Source organism: Nuphar pumila, chromosome 1, assembly GCF_984573655.1.
Source record: "Nuphar pumila chromosome 1, dmNupPumi1.hap1.1, whole genome shotgun sequence".
In the NCBI taxonomy this organism is placed as follows: Eukaryota; Viridiplantae; Streptophyta; class Magnoliopsida; order Nymphaeales; family Nymphaeaceae; genus Nuphar; species Nuphar pumila.
In genome coordinates this window covers 28,249,557-28,269,089 of record NC_143249.1, presented here as the reverse complement: position 1 = coordinate 28,269,089, position 19,533 = coordinate 28,249,557, and the positions used below count along the sequence as shown (strand labels likewise).

General features: G+C 37.1%; 1 protein-coding gene across 1 annotated transcript in view; it reads left to right on the top strand.

Moving 5' to 3' along the window:
• Nucleotides 1–19,533, top strand: part of LOC149848503 (1,4-alpha-glucan-branching enzyme 1, chloroplastic/amyloplastic-like) — a 175,410-nt gene that overhangs the window by 54,082 nt on the left and 101,795 nt on the right. The window contains exons 8-9 of the mRNA XM_089995773.1: nt 19,082–19,198; nt 19,412–19,495. Coding sequence (XP_089851899.1) covers nt 19,082–19,198; nt 19,412–19,495 — 201 coding nt within the window. The remainder of the gene's footprint in view (nt 1–19,081; nt 19,199–19,411; nt 19,496–19,533) is intronic.

Below are 19,533 nucleotides of genomic sequence, written 5' to 3'. Positions count from 1 at the left end.
GAAAGTCTCTCTTTCCTCCACCGAAGCTGAATACAGAGCCATGGCAACTACCACTATGGAGGTTGTTTGGCTTAGACGATTGCTAGCGGATATGGGAGTTAAAGCAACGCAAGCTTCAAAGATGTGCTGTGACAACAAAAGTGCGATCTACATTGCAAGCAACCGGACATTCCATGAGCGCACTAAACACATTGAGATAGACTGTCACTATGTCAGAGAGGAATACTTACATGGAACCATTGATCTGCCATATGTTACATCAGAATATCAATTAGCAGACTTCTTCACCAAGCCTCTCGCTGCTCCCAGATTTCACTTCCTCTTAGACAAACTTTCGCTCATTGTACCGTAAGTTTGAGGGAGAGTGTTAAAATGTAATCTGTAATATATATATATTATTTAATATTATTATATTTTCTTTTATTATTTTTCTTTATTTTCTTTTTTAGCATCTAGTTCAATAGAAACTAGATATTTGATCCAGTCAAGTTCCTGTTGGAACTTGACTGTGCAAATAGCTGTTGGACTGTAGTCCAACAGCTATAATAAATGTTGTTGGACTACAGTCCAACAACTATAATAATAAATGCTGTTGGACTGTAGTTCAACAGCTATATTAAGAGACGTTGGAATCCAACGTCTCTTTTGGAGAGCTCAAAATGAGCTCTCCTCTCTCCCACTTTTTTGTATATATAGGGGTGAACCCCTTCAATGTAAATAACCATGCTTCTTAAGCATTTTGTTCATGAATAAAGTATTATTTATTTTTCAAGTGTTCTTCCTTTTATACCCTTTCAAGGGCCATGCTTGTAGTGTCTCCAATAGACACTTGTTTGTGAGTTATTTGTGCATTTGTTGAAGACCACCATTTCATTACACACCTCAAGGCATGAAGGTCCTCGCCTTGAGGCGAGGCGCGCTTTTTACGCCTTGAGGCACATTTTTAATAACACTGGTTGTTTCTATAAACAACTATGTGAAATTACAAAAATACCCCTATCAGGTATTATATATATATTAATACCTCCCTCAAACTTTACGAGGAGATGATCAAAAGTTTGCCAAGTAGGAAAATAAAACGGAGAGCGGGAAGTGCTTTAGTGAAAAAGTCCTTCAATTGATATTCTGATGTGACATAAGGTTGGACAACTCTTCATCTTAGATATTCATCTTGAACACAGTGACCGTCCATCTCTATATGTTTAGTGCACTCATGAAAGGTATGATTGCTGGCGATATAAATTGCACTTTTGTTGTCGCAACATAGTTTCAAAGCACCAGAGATGTCAACACCCATATCTTTGAGAAGACTTCGAATCCACACAAGTTCCATTGTAGTAGTTGTCATAGCCCTGTATTTAGCTTCAATGGATGACAACGAGACTTTCGGTTGCTTCTTGCATCTCCATGCAATAAAAAAATCTCTTAAAAAGATACAAAAACCAGTAGTTGAGATTCTATCATTAGGGTTACCTCCCTAATCTGCATCAGTATAAACAAGTAAATTTAATGAGGAAGATAAGGATAGAAATAGCCCTTCAGAGATGATATTTTTGATGTATTTAACAATCTGTAGTACAACACTCATATGCACAGTTGTAGGAGCATGCTGAAACTGACTAGCAGAGTGAATGACATGCACAATATCAAGTTTGATGATAGACAAGTATCTGAGAGATCCAATAAGTTGTCTGTAAGGTGTAGGATCTTCTAGAAGAACCCCATCCTTCAGTCTTAATTTTGCATTGATCACTTCAGGAGTCTCTACCTTCTTGTCATCTGAAATTTCAGATTTGGTACATATATCTGCAACAAGCTTCATTTGTGAAAGTATATATCCTCGAGGAGAATATGCTAATTCAATTCCTAGAAAGTATCTTAGAAATCCTAAATCAAACATATCAAAGTTATCTTTTAACATATTTTTAACATTACCAATACCAACTGGATCATTTCCTGTGATAATCATATCATCAACATAAAGTAAAAGAATAACAATATTAGCTCTTGTACTTTTTACAAAAAGAACAGTGTCAGTATAACATGAACGAAAACCCAATTTAATCATGACATCACTAAATCTATCATATCAAGCCTTGGGAGCTTGTTTAAGACTATACAATACTTTTAACAATTTAAGAGTTTGACCTTGTCCAATGTTATACCCCGGTGGAGGATCCATATATACTTCTTCGTTTAATTTTTTATTAAGAAAAACAATTTTTACATCTAATTGATATATAGGCCATTTTTTTGTTGGTGCTATAGCTATTATGGTTCTGGCACTGGTCATTCTTGCTATAGGTGCAAAGGTTTCCTCATAATCAATTTCGTATTATTGTGAATATCCTTTAGCAACTAATCTTGCTTTGTATCGTTCTAAGGATCCATCACTTTTAGTTTTAACTTTAAAAACCCACCGACATCCAATGGGTTTTTTGTTTGGAGGAAGTTTAACTATTTCCCAAGTGTTAGCTCTTTTGAGAGCATCTAGTTCAATTTTCATGGCCTCGATCCAGTGAGGTATATTTTTTGCTGGATGATAATGTGCGGGCTCATGATATGAATGCAAAGCTATTAGGCAAGCCCTATAATTTGGAGTAAGTGATTCATATGACACAAACCTATTTGGTGGAATGAATTCTCTAGAAGATCGTCTAAGGGAGGTTTCTCCTATAGATTCATTATTTTGAGAATATTTTTCTAGGGCACTTATAGGTTTATCTTATTCACGCATGGTGTAAACATGTAGATCTTTATCAATAATGTCATCACTACTTGGTGATGTTTCAATATTAGATACTTCATGATGTGTATCATCCATAATTTCAAAATGATTCAAGGAATCACCATATATATCTTCCTGTGAGGAAAGATCATATAAGAACATATAATCAATTTCATTTTTCTTATCAAGTATTTCTAAACCATCATCTTCTAAAAAGGTCAAATCTTTTGAAACATAAAGTTTATTATTTTTGTAATTAAAGCATCTATATCATTTTTTATTTTCACCATACCCAAGGAAAACACATTCAATCACTTTAGGAGACAACTTGTCTCTTTTATGCAAGAGGACAAAGCATTTACACCAAAAAATGCGAAGGCGATTGAAATCGGGTGTAAATTTAAAAAGTTTTTCATAAGGAGAAATATTTTTCAAGTTTGATGATGGCATGCGATTTATTAAATATGTTTAAGTTAGAACGACTTCAACCCAAAAATTCTTAGGAACATTTTTTGAGACAAGCAATGTTCTAGCGGTTTCTATAATATGCCTATGTTTCCTTTCCGTTAGCTTCTTTTGTTGTGGTGTTCTAGGACATGATCTTTGATGACAAATTCCATTATTCCTTAAATAATTTTGAAAGTCATTAGATAGGTATTCTTCACCCGAGTCGGACCTAAGAATGGATATGCTACTTTGAAATTGGTTTTGAACTTTTATGCAAAATTCTTTAAAGAAAGAGAAAACTTTCAATTTAAGATTAAGAAAATAAATCCACACATATCTAGTAAAGTCGTCAATGAATGTTATGTAATACGAATAACCACCTTTAGATATAACCGAAGATGGACCCCAAACATCCGAGTCCACCAATTCAAAAGCTCTTGTTAAAACAAAAGTTCTAGTTGGAAATGGAATAGATTTCATTTTCCCAAAAATGCAATCTTTGCAATTTATATATTTTTCTTTACAAAACTTGTTTCCAAAAAGAAGAAGATACATTTTAGAGTAACTTGGATGTCCAAGTCTTTTATGCCAAGTTTCAATATTTTATCTTGGACATAAGTACAAAAATAGTTTGTAAGAAGAGATAAATGATCCATATAGTAGAGGTCTCACTTTCTATGGCCTTGCCCAGTCCGCGGAGATCCTGCACAAAGCAACCCTTAGATGTGAAAGATATTTCACATCCATGGTCGACAATTTGGGAAACCGAAAAAGGTTTAGGTTTAATTTTGGAACCACTCTTACTTTTGGAACAAAAAAGTTTTGAGATTTATTAGATTTTAATGTTCTTATACCTTTTATTTTTAAAAAGGTTCCATCGGCCGTAGAAACACCAGATATTTTTGAATTGGTGCAAACATTGTTTAAAGCATTTTTATGAAGAGTCATATGAAAAGATGCTTCAGTGTCTAGAATCCAAGAATACGTACCTGGTGGAGATAAAGAGGCAATGACGACACCCGATGTAGAGGAGGTAGACTTGAGTAATTGATGAAGAGCCATGGGTATTTGACTAAGAGTTTCTTTGAGATCCCTATTCTTGCCTTCGTCTTCTTTAGTGATGGATTCTTCAACGAAAGTCACCTTAGGCTTGAAAGTTTCATTTAATTTTAGGCAAGCGGGTTTAATATGACCCGACTCCTAGCAAGGATGACACATGATCATCTTTCTACCTCCATTATAGTTTCCTTGTTTTCCAAAATATGGTGGTTTATATGTCTTGACATTGTTGCCGGGTTTAGACACGGCAAGGGCTTCATCTATACTTTTACTCATGCCAAGCCTTGTTTCTTCTTGAGTAATTTCGGCAATGGCATCTTCCAAAGGAGAAAAAGTGGATCTATAGAGAAGTTAGAATCTTACTTGTTCAAACTCGGGACGAAGCCCAAATAAAAATTGAAATAATCTATCTTGTTCCATTTGTTTTTGTCTAAACTCCACATCCTCCATAGCCACCCACTTAGGCTCTAAGAGAGCCAATTCATCCCATAGTGGATTTAGAGCACTATAGTAATCTTGAATGCTCAAATCCCCTTGCTTAGTGGTTCTTACCTTTTTTTGCAAAAAGTAAGCTCTTGCAAGGTCTTTTTGGGTATACATACCTTTCATAAAAAACCAAGCCTCATTGGCTCAGCGAAATTTAGCTATGTTTGCACATACCTTGAGTTTAACATTGTTCATAAACCACACTATTATTTTTGTGTGATTGCTTTCCCAATCCTCTACCTTTCTTTGGTGTTTTTCAATTGCTTTGAGGCGAGCATCTCCCTCAAGAGTTTTTTTTTGATCTCCTTCGATCTTGGTGAGCTTTAATTGGGTTTTCAGAATAAAACCCATTATATAACCCCAAAGTTTCTTTCCTTTGAGATTATTCTCCATCGCGGATGTAATGAAGTGAATTGAATCCGATACACATGCAAGAACATGCAAGAACACACTTTCAATCAAGTGGAATGCTTGATTAAATCACCAAACCACCCACACAAGGGTCTAAAAAATTAATATTGCATATATTCACTCAAGAGAGTGTGTTGAAATACAAGGCCTTCATGGCCAATTTATAGAACAAGAGTGCCAATTTATAGAACAAGAGGGGGCTGTTGGGCCAGCCTAATGTTTCTGACAGTTGGGAGCAGCTCCAACAGTCATATTGGCGCTGCTCCCAATAACCCAAAACCCAATAAAAAAGGACAAAAAAACAAAACAAAAATAAAAATAAAAGGAAAATAAAAAGGGTTGTCAGCCCCTATTGGGCTGATGCCTATTATAGTGAAAGTATCGAAATACCCTTGATGGGTATTTCAGGTTTACAACATATATTTAAACATACATATACATATATGTATATGTATATATGTATATGCATACCATAACATCTCTTAACACCCTCCCTCAAACTCATGGTACAACCACTGAGAGTTTGCCGAGTAGGAAGTGGAATCTGAGTGATGGTAGCGCTTTGGTGAAGAAGTCCGTGAGTTGGTATTCTGATGGAACATAAGGTAGTGTGATGGTCTTTCGCAGGAACTCTTCATGAACGTAGTGACAATCCATATCAATGTGTTTTGTTCTCTCATGAAATGTATGATTGCTTGCAATGTAAACAACGCTATTGTTGTCACAACATAATTTCGAAGGTTCTGCAGTATGAACTCCCAAGTCTTCGAGAAGTTGCTTCAACCAAACTAATTCCGACGTAGTGGTTGACATGGCCCGATACTCACCTTCAGTCGAGGAGAGTGATACCTTCTGCTACTTTTTGCATCGCCATGAGATTAGAGAATCACCTACAAAAACACATAAACCAGTGGTTGAGCGTCTATCATTGACATCGTCTCCCCAATCAAAGTCAGAATATGCAATGCCTTCTAGAGAGGAAGAGAATGATAAAAATAAGCCAAGGTTAATAGATTTTTTAATATATCTAATAATTCTCATTACAACACTCATATGTACTGTAGCGAGAGCATGTTGAAATTGACAAGCAGAATGAATAACATGAGATATATCAAGGCGGGTAATAGAGAGATAAGATAAAGCCCCAATCATTTGTCTATAGGGCGTTGGATCTTGCTAGGGCTCTCCATCATCTATCTTCATTTTGACATTTATGACTTCCGGAGTGTCGACCAATTTCTCATCCGAGAGTCTTGATCTTTCAATGATCTCTGCTGCATATTTAGTCTGTGACAAAAAGTAACCACTATTTGAGTAAGCAACTTCTATTCCAAGAAAATATCATAAAAAACCAAGATCTATTATATCAAAGTTGGCTTTAAGCACATTTTTGATATGGTTAACTCCCTGCTTATCATCTCCGATGATTATCATATCATCTACGTACAGTAGTAGAATCACCATTCCTGCATTAGAAGACTTAACAAACAATGCAATATCAATAAAGTAAGATTTAAAATGAAGTTGAGTCATCACATCACTGAACCAATCATACCAAGCTTTTGGAGCTTGCTTTAGGTCATACAAGGCCTTACGTAGTCAAAGAATTTTTCCATGTTTAAAAGACAAACCAAGAGGAGGATTCATGTATACTTCTTCATCTAGGTTACCATTTAAAAAGGCATTCTTAACGTCTATTTGAAATATGGGCCATTTCCTAATTGATGCTATAGCAATACGAGTTCTAACAATAGTCATGCGAGCAACTGGGGCAAATGTCTCATCATAGTCAATCTCATATTCTTGACTGTATCACTTGGCTACTAACCTAGCCTTATATCTTTCTAATGTTCCGTCGTACTTAGTTTTTACTTTGTAAACCCATCGACATCCTATAGTTTTTCTTTTTTTAGGTAATGTTTTGATCTCCCAAGTTTTTGCTTTTTCTAATACTTCCAACTCGTCATTCATGGCCTTAGTCTATTCATGCCAGTGTTTAGCCTCATGATATGATTGAGGTTCAGAATACGAGTGAATGACCATTAGGCAAGATCTGAACTTAGGTTCAAAGGACTCATATGATACGAATCTATTAGGAGCTTTCAAAATTCTTATGGATTTTCTAAGGTTAGAAGAATCTTCTTCTTGGCATTTGGAGTATCTTTCTAAAGCACTTTGTGGGTGATCTTCAGTACGACGAGCATAGGTTTGTAAATTATCGTGAGGTAGGTCCACATTGTCAAGACTCAAGACTCCTACTCATGTTCTCATTGAAAAGAAGTGTTTTCTCTGGTTACGGGTCATGGATCTGAAGATCCAGACCCGTGACATCCACTTCTTCATTAATGGCACTATGTAATACTGGTTATTATAATGAGGGTATTTTAGTACCCTAATTAATTTTGTAATCACATGTTAATATAAAGGAATACACAGCAGCCGACCCAATGACTAATGGGCATCAGTCTCTCCCAACTTCTCTCTCCCTTTCTCTATCTCTCTCTCTCTGTGGAAGGATCTGGAGATTCAAAATCTAACATGGTATCAGAGCCACGCTTCAGTTGAAACTGGAATTGATCTCAAAGGTACGTCCGATAGATCTATTACTTCTCGATTTTCTCTTCTAAGTCAAGAAAATATTCTTCAGTCCCCTTATTTCATTTTTTGGTTCACGTCTGACCCATCTTTGGTCTCCCCACATTCTTTTCTTCTCAATCAGATCTGATATCAATCAGATCTGAAGATAATCAGATCTGATTCAGATCTGTTCTCTTCTTCCCACGGTTTTCTTTCTTCTTTTCTTCTCAACCAGATCTGATATCAATCAGATCTTAATATTATCAGATCTGATTCAGATCTGATCTCTTCTTCCCACAGTTTTCTTTTCGTCTCCTTTATTTTCCTTTTACTTCAGTGGTGGCCGAACCTCGGTTTCCCCACAGTTTTCTTTCGGTTTCCTCATTCTATCACTCAAATACCCAGTTTATCGCTCTTGATAGCAGCGTGATCTAATCACGCAGGGCCCTATTTTGATTCAGCTGCATCCTTGATCAAGCCGATACATTCTCATTGTGTCAATACATAGTAGGAATTCATATTCACATTGATTTTCTTTGGGATTTTCATATCCGATATTTCATTTGATATACAAATAAGAAATCTGATTGACATTCAATTTCTGTTTCAAATAAGCAATCTGAATTAGTTTCTGCAGTCTGATAGCCATCGATCTGAATTAGTTCCTGCAAAAAAAAAAAAAACTGCAGGTGTAAGCAGATTGTGCTCTGAATACATTCTTAATTCTGTGAAACATGAATTCACTTCCTAGCCAGTCAGTTCTTTCTTCAAGTTTCCTCAGTCAACTCGTGTCTGAAAAATTAAATAATGGTAACTTCTTGACTTGGAAGAGACAAATCATACCTTTCATTAGGAGTCAGGATCTTTCTGGACATCTGGATGGATCTATTCCAGTTCCTCCTGAGTTCATATCACAAGAAGAAAAGGACAGCAAAGGGGAATCTACTACCGTATATGTTAGAAATCCTGAATTTGTGGCTTGGATGAAAAGAGACCAAGCGCTTGTTGCTTATATTACATCAACACTGTCACAAGAGGTTCTAGTAGCCATTCCAGATAACTGCACTGCCATGCAACTTTGGAACAGACTTGTTCAGACATACTCACAGGTTTCTCAGGCCGGGATTATGTTTCTTAAAAGAGAATTTCAAATGTTAAGAAAGGATTCCATGACCATCATGGAATATTTGAACAAAATGAAGGTTATCACAGATCAATTAGCAGTTGTTGGAAGTACAATTTCTGATAAAGATTTGGTACAACAAACCCTCAGTGGATTGGGACACGACTATCACATGATTGTCACTTCCCTATTATGTTTACCTGAGCTGCCCAACTTTGAAGATCTGTGCGCAAAATTGTTACAATATGAGATGAATCTAAAGGGCTTTTCTGAAGAATCATCTATGCATACTGGGGCACAAGAAGTTCTTGCTACAGGGGTTACTTATGCACGAGGACGAGGAAGCTATGATATCAAGGGAAAAGGAGCACAAGGGAGAAGTGGTCATGGAGGTCGTGGATTATTGCCTACACCCAACTCATATACCAACCCACAAAGATAGAGGTCAATTCCTACTTGCTTTCTGTGTAATAAAAGGGGGCATATCAAAGCTAACTGCTGGTTCAATCCCCTAAATAAAAGAAAATCAACACAAACTGAGGCAAAAAGAGGCACAGATAGTACAAGGACCAACGGAGAAGTAAAAGAGTTGTTGTCAGCTTTAGCAGAATTGAATCTGAAACAAAATGAGCAAGGTACTTGGTATGTGGACTCTGGCGCAGCGACTCACGTTACTGGTGATGCAGGTAAGCTCCTATGTTAGAAATCCTGATCTGTGCGCAAAGGAGAATCTACTACCGTATATGTTAGAAATCCTGAATTTGTGGCTTGGATGAAAAGAGACCAAGCGCTTGTTGCTTATATTACATCAACACTGTCACAAGAGGTTCTAGTAGCCATTCCAGATGACTGCACTGCCATGCAACTTTGGAACAGACTTGTTCAGACATACTCACAGGTTTCTCAGGCCAGGATTATGTTTCTTAAAAGAGAATTTCAAATGTTAAGAAAGGATTCCATGACCATCATGGAATATTTGAACAAAATGAAGGTTATCACAGATCAATTAGCAGTTGTTGGAAGTACAATTTCTGATAAAGATTTGGTACAACAAACCCTCAGTGGATTGGGACACGACTATCACATGATTGTCACTTCCCTATTATGTTTACCTGAGCTGCCCAACTTTGAAGATCTGTGCGCAAAATTGTTACAATATGAGATGAATCTAAAGGGCTTTTCTGAAGAATCATCTATGCATACTGGGGCACAAGAAGTTCTTGCTACAGGACGAGGAAGCTATGATATCAAGGGAAAAGGAGCACAAGGGAGAAGTGGTCATGGAGGTCGTGGATTATTGCCTACACCCAACTCATATACCAACCCACAAAGATAGAGGTCAATTCCTACTTGCTTTCTGTGTAATAAAAGGGGGCATATCAAAGCTAACTGCTGGTTCAATCCCCTAAATAAAGGAAAATCAACACAAACTGAGGCAAAAAGAGGCACAGATAGTACAAGGACCAACGGAGAAGTAAAAGAGTTGTTGTCAGCTTTAGCAGAATTGAATCTGAAACAAAATGAGCAAGGTACTTGGTATGTGGACTCTGGCGCAACGACTCACGTTACTGGTGATGCAGGTAAGCTCCTAAAACTTATTCCTTACATTGGTAGAAGTAGTATAATTACTGGAGATGGATCACACCACTCAGTCTCGCATATTGGAAACTCCATCATACCCTTGCCCGAATCTTCCATCAATCTTTCAAATGTTCTTTATGCTCCTAATATCAAGAAAAACATTGTTTCAGTTTCTAAACTTGTTGATGATATCAAAGCCTCAGTTGAATTTACTCCCTCTTCTGTTCTTGTTAAGGATCTCTGCACGAAGGAGACATTCGCTAGAGGAAAACGGCAAGGCAATATGTATGTTTTTCAAGAAGATCCTTCAGCACACATTCGCTCTGCAAACCCAAACTTGAAGCTCCAATCATCGTTGTCTTCTGAGAGTCCTGCCTGCGTTTTTAGTGTCTCTGAAATCAATAAGCCAAACCTTTGGCATGGTCGCCTAGGTCACTGCAGTAGTAGTTTCATTGAAAAGCTTGTTTCAAATAACCTCATTCCCAAGTCAAGTTTAGGAATAAATGTCAATGACAACAAATGTTCTAGTTGTCTCTTATGTAAGAGTCATGTTTTACCATTTCATTCTATCAATAAAAGAGCTTCAAGACCTTTTGAGACTATCTGTTCTGATGTTTGGGGGCCTTCTCCAGTTGCTTCCATGTCTGAAACTAGATATTATCTTTTATTTGTTGACAGTTATTCTCGCTATTCCTGGATATTTTTCATGAAACATAAATCTGAGACTTTCAAGTTGTTCTGTAACTTCCATTCCTTTGTCAAAAACCAATTTTCTGAAAACATCCTAAGTTTCCAATGTGACGGAGGAGGTGAATTCTCTTCCATTGACTTTACTAACTTTCTTCAAAGTAATGGGATAAGGAAAAAGGTGTCTTGCCCACACACACCTCAGCAGAATGGGATTGCTGAAAGGAAGCATCGCCATATTGTTGAGAGTGCGATGAGCATGATGCATGACAGTAATCTTCCGATCACTTTATGGACATAGGCTTTTCATTCTGCAGTTCATGTGATAAATCGATTGCCCATGACTATTTTGGAAAACAAGTCTCCTTACTTGTCTCTTTTTGGTATACACCCCAACTACTACGATTTGCCTGTGTTTGGATGTTTATGCTATGTTCATGTTGACAGTTCAAGGAGACATAAGTTTCAGGACAAGGCTTTGAAGTGCAGGTTTGTGGGTTATGCTGATGACTATAAAGGGTACAGGTGCTTTGATCCGGTGAGCAAGCACATCAAAATATCAAGAAATGTCATCTTCGATGAATTGAATTTTGATTGTCGATGTACTAGTTCTTCAGAATCAAAACATAAAGTTGAGGCTTATTATCCTTGGTTGAATTATGAACTTCTCTCAGGAGCTAGTGATGCTTGCTCAAATTGCACTCAAAAGGATAAGAAACCTGTGTCTACTGATGAAATGATTGATCATGAAAATACAGACTCAACTTTGAATCCAGGAAGGTATAAAGGCCTTGTCTACACTCGACGAGAAAGAGAGTCACCCACCATAGTTGATTCAGACATGGACACATCCTCAACATCCAACATTGTTGATACTAGAAGATCCACACGTTCTCGCCATCCAATTGAAAGGTGGGTCAGTTATGAAAATTTCTCATTAGATTTTCAACTCTTTCTAACAGCCTTGAATAAAGAAGATGAACCCACAACGTTCTCTCAAGCATCAAATTCCAGAAGATAGATTGAAGCAATGAATGAGGAGATGGAAGCTCTACATGAATGTGGTACGTGGGAAGTCGTATCAAGACCACCTGACAGAAACGTTGTTGGTTCGAAATGGGTGTACAAAATAAAGTATAAACCAGATGGGACTATAGAGCGATACAAGGCGAGGCTTGTAGCCAAAGGTTTTACACAGGAGCAAGGACAGGATTATGATGAAACTTTTAGTCCAGTGGTGAGGATGGGGACAATCCGAGTCATACTTTCTTTAGCTGTTGAACACCAATGGACCATTAGCCAACTTGATGTGAAGAATGCTTTTCTTCATGGAGATTTGAGAGAAGAAGTTTACATGGAACGACCCACTGGTTACGCAGAAGGTAATCCTACAAAATATGTATGTAGACTAAAAAGGCCGATATATGGATTGAAGCATGCATCTCAATCTTGGTTTGACAACTTTTCTCTTGAAATACAAAAATATGGTTTTAAGAAATCTCTTCTTGACCACTCCTTATTTATATTTAAGAACCAAGACACAATTACTCTGTTGTTGATATATGTGGATGATATCATCATCACTGGCAGTTCCAATGAGCACATTGAAGAAGTCAAACATCTCTTGAATCAGAGGTTCAAAATGAAGGACCTTGGCAAACTACGGTACTTTCTTGGAGTTGAAGTCGACAGTTCCTCTGAAGAAATGACTCTCACTCAACATAAATATACCATTGATGTTCTCAATAAAGCGGGTATGAAAGACTGCAAGCCCTTGAATACCCCTAACGTTCTTCATCAAAGGCTTAGCTCTCAAGACGGAGATCCATTTGATAATCCCACATAGTACCGTAGCATAGTGGGTATGTTACAATACCTCACTTTTACTCGCCCTGATATAGTCTACTCGGTGAATCAAGTTTCTCAGTTTATGCATGCCCCATGTGAAGGGCATATGGAAGCCGTTAAACGGATACTACGATATCTGAAGGGAACGGTTGGTGATGGTCTCATATATAAGCGAAAGACAAATGAGCAAAGTGCACATGAGATCACTATTTATTTTGATGCGGACTGGGCGGGAGATCCAGATGAACGCAGATCAGTATCCGGCTATTGTGTATTTGTTGGGATGAATTTGGTTTCTTGGAGTAGTAAGAAACAAAAGGCTGTTGCCAGATCCAGTACAGAGGCTGAATACAGGTCAATGGCAGCCGCCACTGCTGAGGCTACTTGGGTCAGACATCTACTTACAGAAGTCGGAGAATCGATATCTCGATCACTTCTTTTGTGTGACAACCAGAGTGCCATTAGTATGTCTTTTAATCCAATCCATCATAGTCGGGCCAAACATATTGAAATAGACCAGCATTTTGTGAGACAAAAGGTAGAAGAGAAAGAGATTGAGCCTGAATTTGTTCGAACTACAGATCAAGTGGCGGATATATTTACAAAAGGATTGACAAAAGACAGATTTTGGACGTTAAAAGGCAAGTTGTTCATGATTCAAGATCATGCACAACTTGAGGGAGGGTGAAAAGAAGTGTTTTCTCTGGTTACGGGTCATGGATCTGAAGATCCAGACCCGTGACATCCACTTCTTCATTAATGGCACTATGTAATACTGGTTATTGTAATGAGGGTATTTTAGTACCCTAATTAATTTTGTAATCACATGTTAATATAAAGGAATACACAACAGCCGACCCAATGACTAATGGGCATCGGTCTCTCCCAACTTCTCTCTCCCTTTCTCTATCTCTCTCTCTCTGTTTTTCAGCTCTCACGCGTGGAAGGATCTGGAGATTCAAAATCTAACACTCATTTGCCTCATTAATGTTTTGACTCTCAAGAATATATTCACTTTTGTCATTGACAAGGTCAAAGAGGAACAAATAATCACAACTTTCTTGGATATTATCTTTGGTAAACCCTCTTTCATTTTCAAGAAACGTAACATTTCTAGAAACATATAACTTGTTTCTTTCAATGTCATAACACCTATATCCTTTTTGGTTTTCGGCATAGCCCCAAAACACACAAGGAATGACTTTAGGGGAGAGTTTATCATTTTTGTTGGTAAGAATAAAGCATTTGCTCTCGAAAACCTTCAATCTTTTGTAATCGGGAGACATTTTACAAAGTTTTTCAATAGGAGAAATGTTTTCAATATTTTTTGAAGGCATTATATTAATCAAGTAGACTGTCGTAAGGGCAGCTTCAACCCAAAATCTTTTTGGAACATTTCTAGACACTAGAAGAGTTCTAGTGGTTTTAATAATGTGCCTATGAGCAAGACCATTTTGTTGAGAGGTATAGGAACATGATTTTTGATGTACAATTCCATTTGAGTCAAGATAATTTTTAAATTCTTTTGACACAAATTCTTCCCCAAAATCAGTTCTAAAAATTTGGATATTGATTTTAAATTGATTTTGTATATAACTATGAAATTTTTTAAAACAATCAAATACTTCAGATTTGTGTTTTAAAAAGAATATCCAAGAGTGTCTACTATAATCGTCCACAAACACAACATAATAAGAAACACCTCCTTTAGATATGACTGGTGCAGGTCCCAATACCTCTGAAAGCACAAGTTCAAATAGATTCTTAGTTATAAAATGTCTTGTTCCAAAAGGTAAAGACTTCATTTTGCCAAGAATGCAATCTTCACATAAAAAATTTTCTCTTTTACAATTTGAAAGAAATGTACATAATTGTAATTTGGTCACACTAGGATGTCCTAGTCTTTTGTGCCAAATTCCTACATATTTCTTTTCCACAAAATTACAAAAGGGTTGTTTTGGCAATTCAAGATTGTCCATAATATAGAGGTCTCATCTTCTACGACCTTGCCCAATCGGATTCTCGGACTGGAGATCCTGTATTAGACAATTATTAGATTAGAAAACTATTTTGCAACCATAGTCCGCAATTTGAGAAACCGATAGGAGGTTTAAATTTAATTTTGGTTCTACTCTAATATTTGGTATGTGAAATATAGGTTTTTTTTTTTATAAATACCAAAACTTTTAATTTCTAAATCGGTGCCATCGGCAGTGGAAACACAAAAATCATTTGAGTTAAACTTGCATTCGAACAATATAGACTCATTAGGGGTCATATGAATTGAATTACCGTAATCTAAGATCCAAGAGGTCTTACCATGGTTGTCACTTATCGATACGTCCGCTCCCGAATACGAGGTAGATTGAGCTTTGAACATAGGTTGCAATGCCTCCATCAATTGAGCTAAGGAGAGCGAACCGATGCATTTGGCGTCGTCTACTTCACTCATTTCCACTGAAGCCACTCTTTTATCTTCTTTATAATCCTCCTCCTTTCTTTTGAGACGAAAATGTTTGATGTGTTCCGGTTCATAGCAATGGTAGCAAATAATTTTTTCACCTTTATTTGACTCATGATCACCCATTTTTTCATAGTTTTTGGGGTTTCTTCCATTCTCATTTCTTACAAAATGAGGTAGTTTATAACTTTTCGTATGATTTCCGGGCTTTGACATAGCAAGCACGGATTCTTCATCCTTAGAAGTGGATGACCTTTTCAACCTATTCTCTTCCATAGTTAATTCTTCAAGTGTCTCAACTATGGAAGGAACCCCTCATCTCTGAAGTAAAGCAGACTTAGTTCCTTCAAATTCGGGCCTAAGCCCATTTATGAATTGATAAAAATGCTCTGCTTTGATTTGATTTTCGCGGAGCTTAACATCTTGTGGGCAATGCCACTTTGGCTCAAGAAGAGCCAATTCATCCCAAAGGAGAGAGAGCATTGTAGTATTCTCTTATGCTCATCTTCCCTTGAGTCATTGTCCTTACTTTATTTTGGACATTACATATATGCACAATATCTTTAAAACTATACATGTCTTTAAGATATTTCCAAGCATCACTAGCGAAGTCAAACTTCACCAAACTAGAACATTTGTGAATGTCCACACTATTAATGAGTCATCCAATAATTTTGGAATGACCCATCCTCCATTCTTTGAATCTTTTCTCATATTCGGAAACGGTTTTAGCCATTTCCTCTCCTTGAAGTGCAATTTCTTTTCCATTTTCCAACTTCATAAGGATGAGCTTAGGCTCCTTGTTGGTGCCATCAACCAACCCCAAAGCCCTTTTTTCCATATCTTATGTTTAACTATGGATGCCCACGTCACATAGTTGGTATCATTTAGGCGTATGGGAATGAAGACAATTACTTCCCTTTCATTCTTCATTTACAACAAGCAAAAATAAAAACAAGAGAAGATGAGAAAGAGTGGAAAGAAGAAGAAAGTGATACAAGGCCTTTTTGGAGATGGTCCGCTTCCCGATGCAACGATCAAAATTTTCCCAAGTTCAAGATCCTCCTTTTGATCACAACCTTCTTTCTAACAAACGTCCTTTGGAACACCAAAGCTCTGATACCATATAATGAAGTGGATTGAATCCGATACACATGCAAGAACATGCATGACCACACTTTCAATCAAGTGTAATGCTTGATTGAATCACCGAACCACCCACATAAAGGTCTAACAAATTAATCGTGCACATATTCACTCAAGAGAGTGTGTTAAAATACAAGGCCTTCAAGGCCAATTTATAGAACAAGAGAGGGGGCCGTTGGGACATCCCAATGTGACTGTTGGGCTGAATTCTGACCGTTGGGAGCAACTCCAACAATCATATTGGAGCTGCTCCCAATAACCCAAAACCCAATAAAAATAAAAAGGACAAAAAAGCAGAAAAAAATAAAAAAATAAAAAGGGTTGTCAGCCCCTATTGGGCTGACGCCTATTATAGTGAAAGTACCGAAATACCTTTGATGGGTATTTCGGCTTTACAACATATATTTAAACATACATATATGTATATGAATACATATATACATATACATATACATATATACATATACATATATGTATATGCATACCATAACATCTCAGAGCGGATGCCCACATCATGTAGTTCTTGCCATTGAGCTTGATGGATAGATCGATTTTGGATTCCAGTGCACCCACAAAGTATGAGAGGAAGAAGAAAGATCTTACAACTTTCAAGAACTGTATGGCTTTGATACCATGTAATGAAGTATGCAAAAATATAACAAATGCTTAAAGCATTCACAATGTCCTACAATGGAAGAGAGAGAGAGAGAGAGAGAGAGAGAGAGAGAGAGAGAGAGAGAGAGAAGTCCACTATGGGACAATACAACAGGCCTTAAAGTCAACACACATAAAAGAATATGAATTTTATTAGAGAAGAGCTCTAAAAGCCTTAACAGATACAAGGGGCGAGACCCCTATTTATACACAAAAAGTAGGCAAAAAAGGAGAGGCTAAAAGACAAAAGAGGGAGGGCCCTTGGGGGCTCCATTGGGGGCACCCAACGATCCTACGTGGGACCCCCCCAATTTCAAACAAAAAAAATGTTTTAAGAAAAAAAAATAAGAAAACAAAAAAAAGATATTTAAGTAAATAGTTGTTTTTATAAACAACTATGTGAAATGACAAAAATACCCCTATCGGGTATTTTACACACACACACACACATATATATATATATATATATATGTGATTACATATATTTTAACACACACATAGATATGACATTATGGTGGATTTGAGCCGAGTCTCCTCCTTGCACACTTCTGCCAGGACCCCTTGAAGAGGTGGAATCTCATGACAATGTAGAATGACAACATGAACATGCTCATACTAGGGCTTCATTCCTTTTATGAATTGAAATAATTGTTTTTTTTAAATATGTTTTTCTTTATTTTTGTAGATCACTGGGAGTGTTCAACATAAGCTCATGTCTAGCCATGTCATCCCATAATCTTTTAAGTGTGCCATAATATTTTCTGATTGACTAGTCTCATTGCTTGCAAGTATGAATTCAATCTCTAATATCCTACTCATAGGCAGCATCCTTTTGAATGTAGGTTTGTTTTAGGAAGGTCTATGCTTCATAGACCCTCTCCTCAAAATATTTGCACATGTATCTTTATTTATGCTACTTATGAACCATGACAGGATCTTTGCATGTCCAACTTCTATTCTTTCACGGCTTTTCGATAATTGAACATGGCCTTCTCTCTATCATCATCTTTTAATGCAATAAGAAGTTGATGTTCTGGTGTGGATCCATCAATAAGATGCCACAACTACTTTCCCACAAGAAACCTCTTTATAGCCGTCACCACATGGAATAGTTGTCCCATCAAATTTGATGACAACCTCCTTTTCGACAATGAGTCACAAAAGAGGAGGGAAGATAAAACAATGAGGATGCATGTACAAAGAGCTTTGGCACCCCGAGCACCCGAGCACCACGAACACTTGAAGGAAGAAGTCCACCAATCATGGGCCAGACCACGAGCAAGTCCACCAAGGATCAAGAGTCGATGGCTCGAATACCAAAGTGGTTCAAGCCACCAATACATACACAACAAAATCCAGCTGTTAGAGAGTTCTAACAGCTAGTTCATTGAGGGAACTCACATAGCCACACAAGGGCACACACACACATTAAAAAAAAATCGTTCCCAATACATACACAACAAAAGAACTAGCTCTAACTAGCACCCAGTGTACATATTACCTATGACATAACACTAACACCTAGGGAGCATATTGCCCTTGACATAAGACCAATCCATGACCTATATTACATCTATGCAAACCTAGAGTACACATTACATAGGACATAAGACTAACACTAACTATGCCAACCTAGAATGTGTATTGCCTATGACATAACACTAACCTATACTAACAGCTATGTACAGAGGTATTTTAACATAACAGTCTGTATTTAATAAAACACTTAATTTCGAGAGATTTCTATAAAGCAAAATTTGGAGAAGCAACCAATTATTGCAGAGATGTAATCATAATTTGTTCTCTAGTTGCTAATTTTTGACTGATGCATGTGACTTGGAGAATGTATTTCTTTGCTTTCACAAAAATGTAGATCCGCATGGACACATCATCTGGCATTAAAGATTCAATTCCCGCTTGGATCAAATTCTCAGTGCAAGCCCCTGGTGAAATCCCATATAATGGCATATACTATGATCCACCCCCTGAGGTATGCTAGTTGATGATAAACTGTTTGCTTAATAGCCTTTTTTGGGTTTTAACTTTTTTATTACATGTGCATCTTTTATTGGAAATATCTTTTTAGTTTCACTTTCTGTTCGCGCTTATAAGCTTTCTACCTTCCCTTCAAACTGACTGCTTCGCTCTTTTGTCTGAATGATCTTATCAGATTCTAATATGAATTTGCAAAATTTTCTTTCAGGAAAAATTTGAATTCAAATATCCTCAACCCAAAGCACCTAAATCACTAAGGATATATGAGGCACATGTTGGGATGAGTAGTACGGTGGGTATAGCTTGCTACATTGCACAGTATACAAGGAA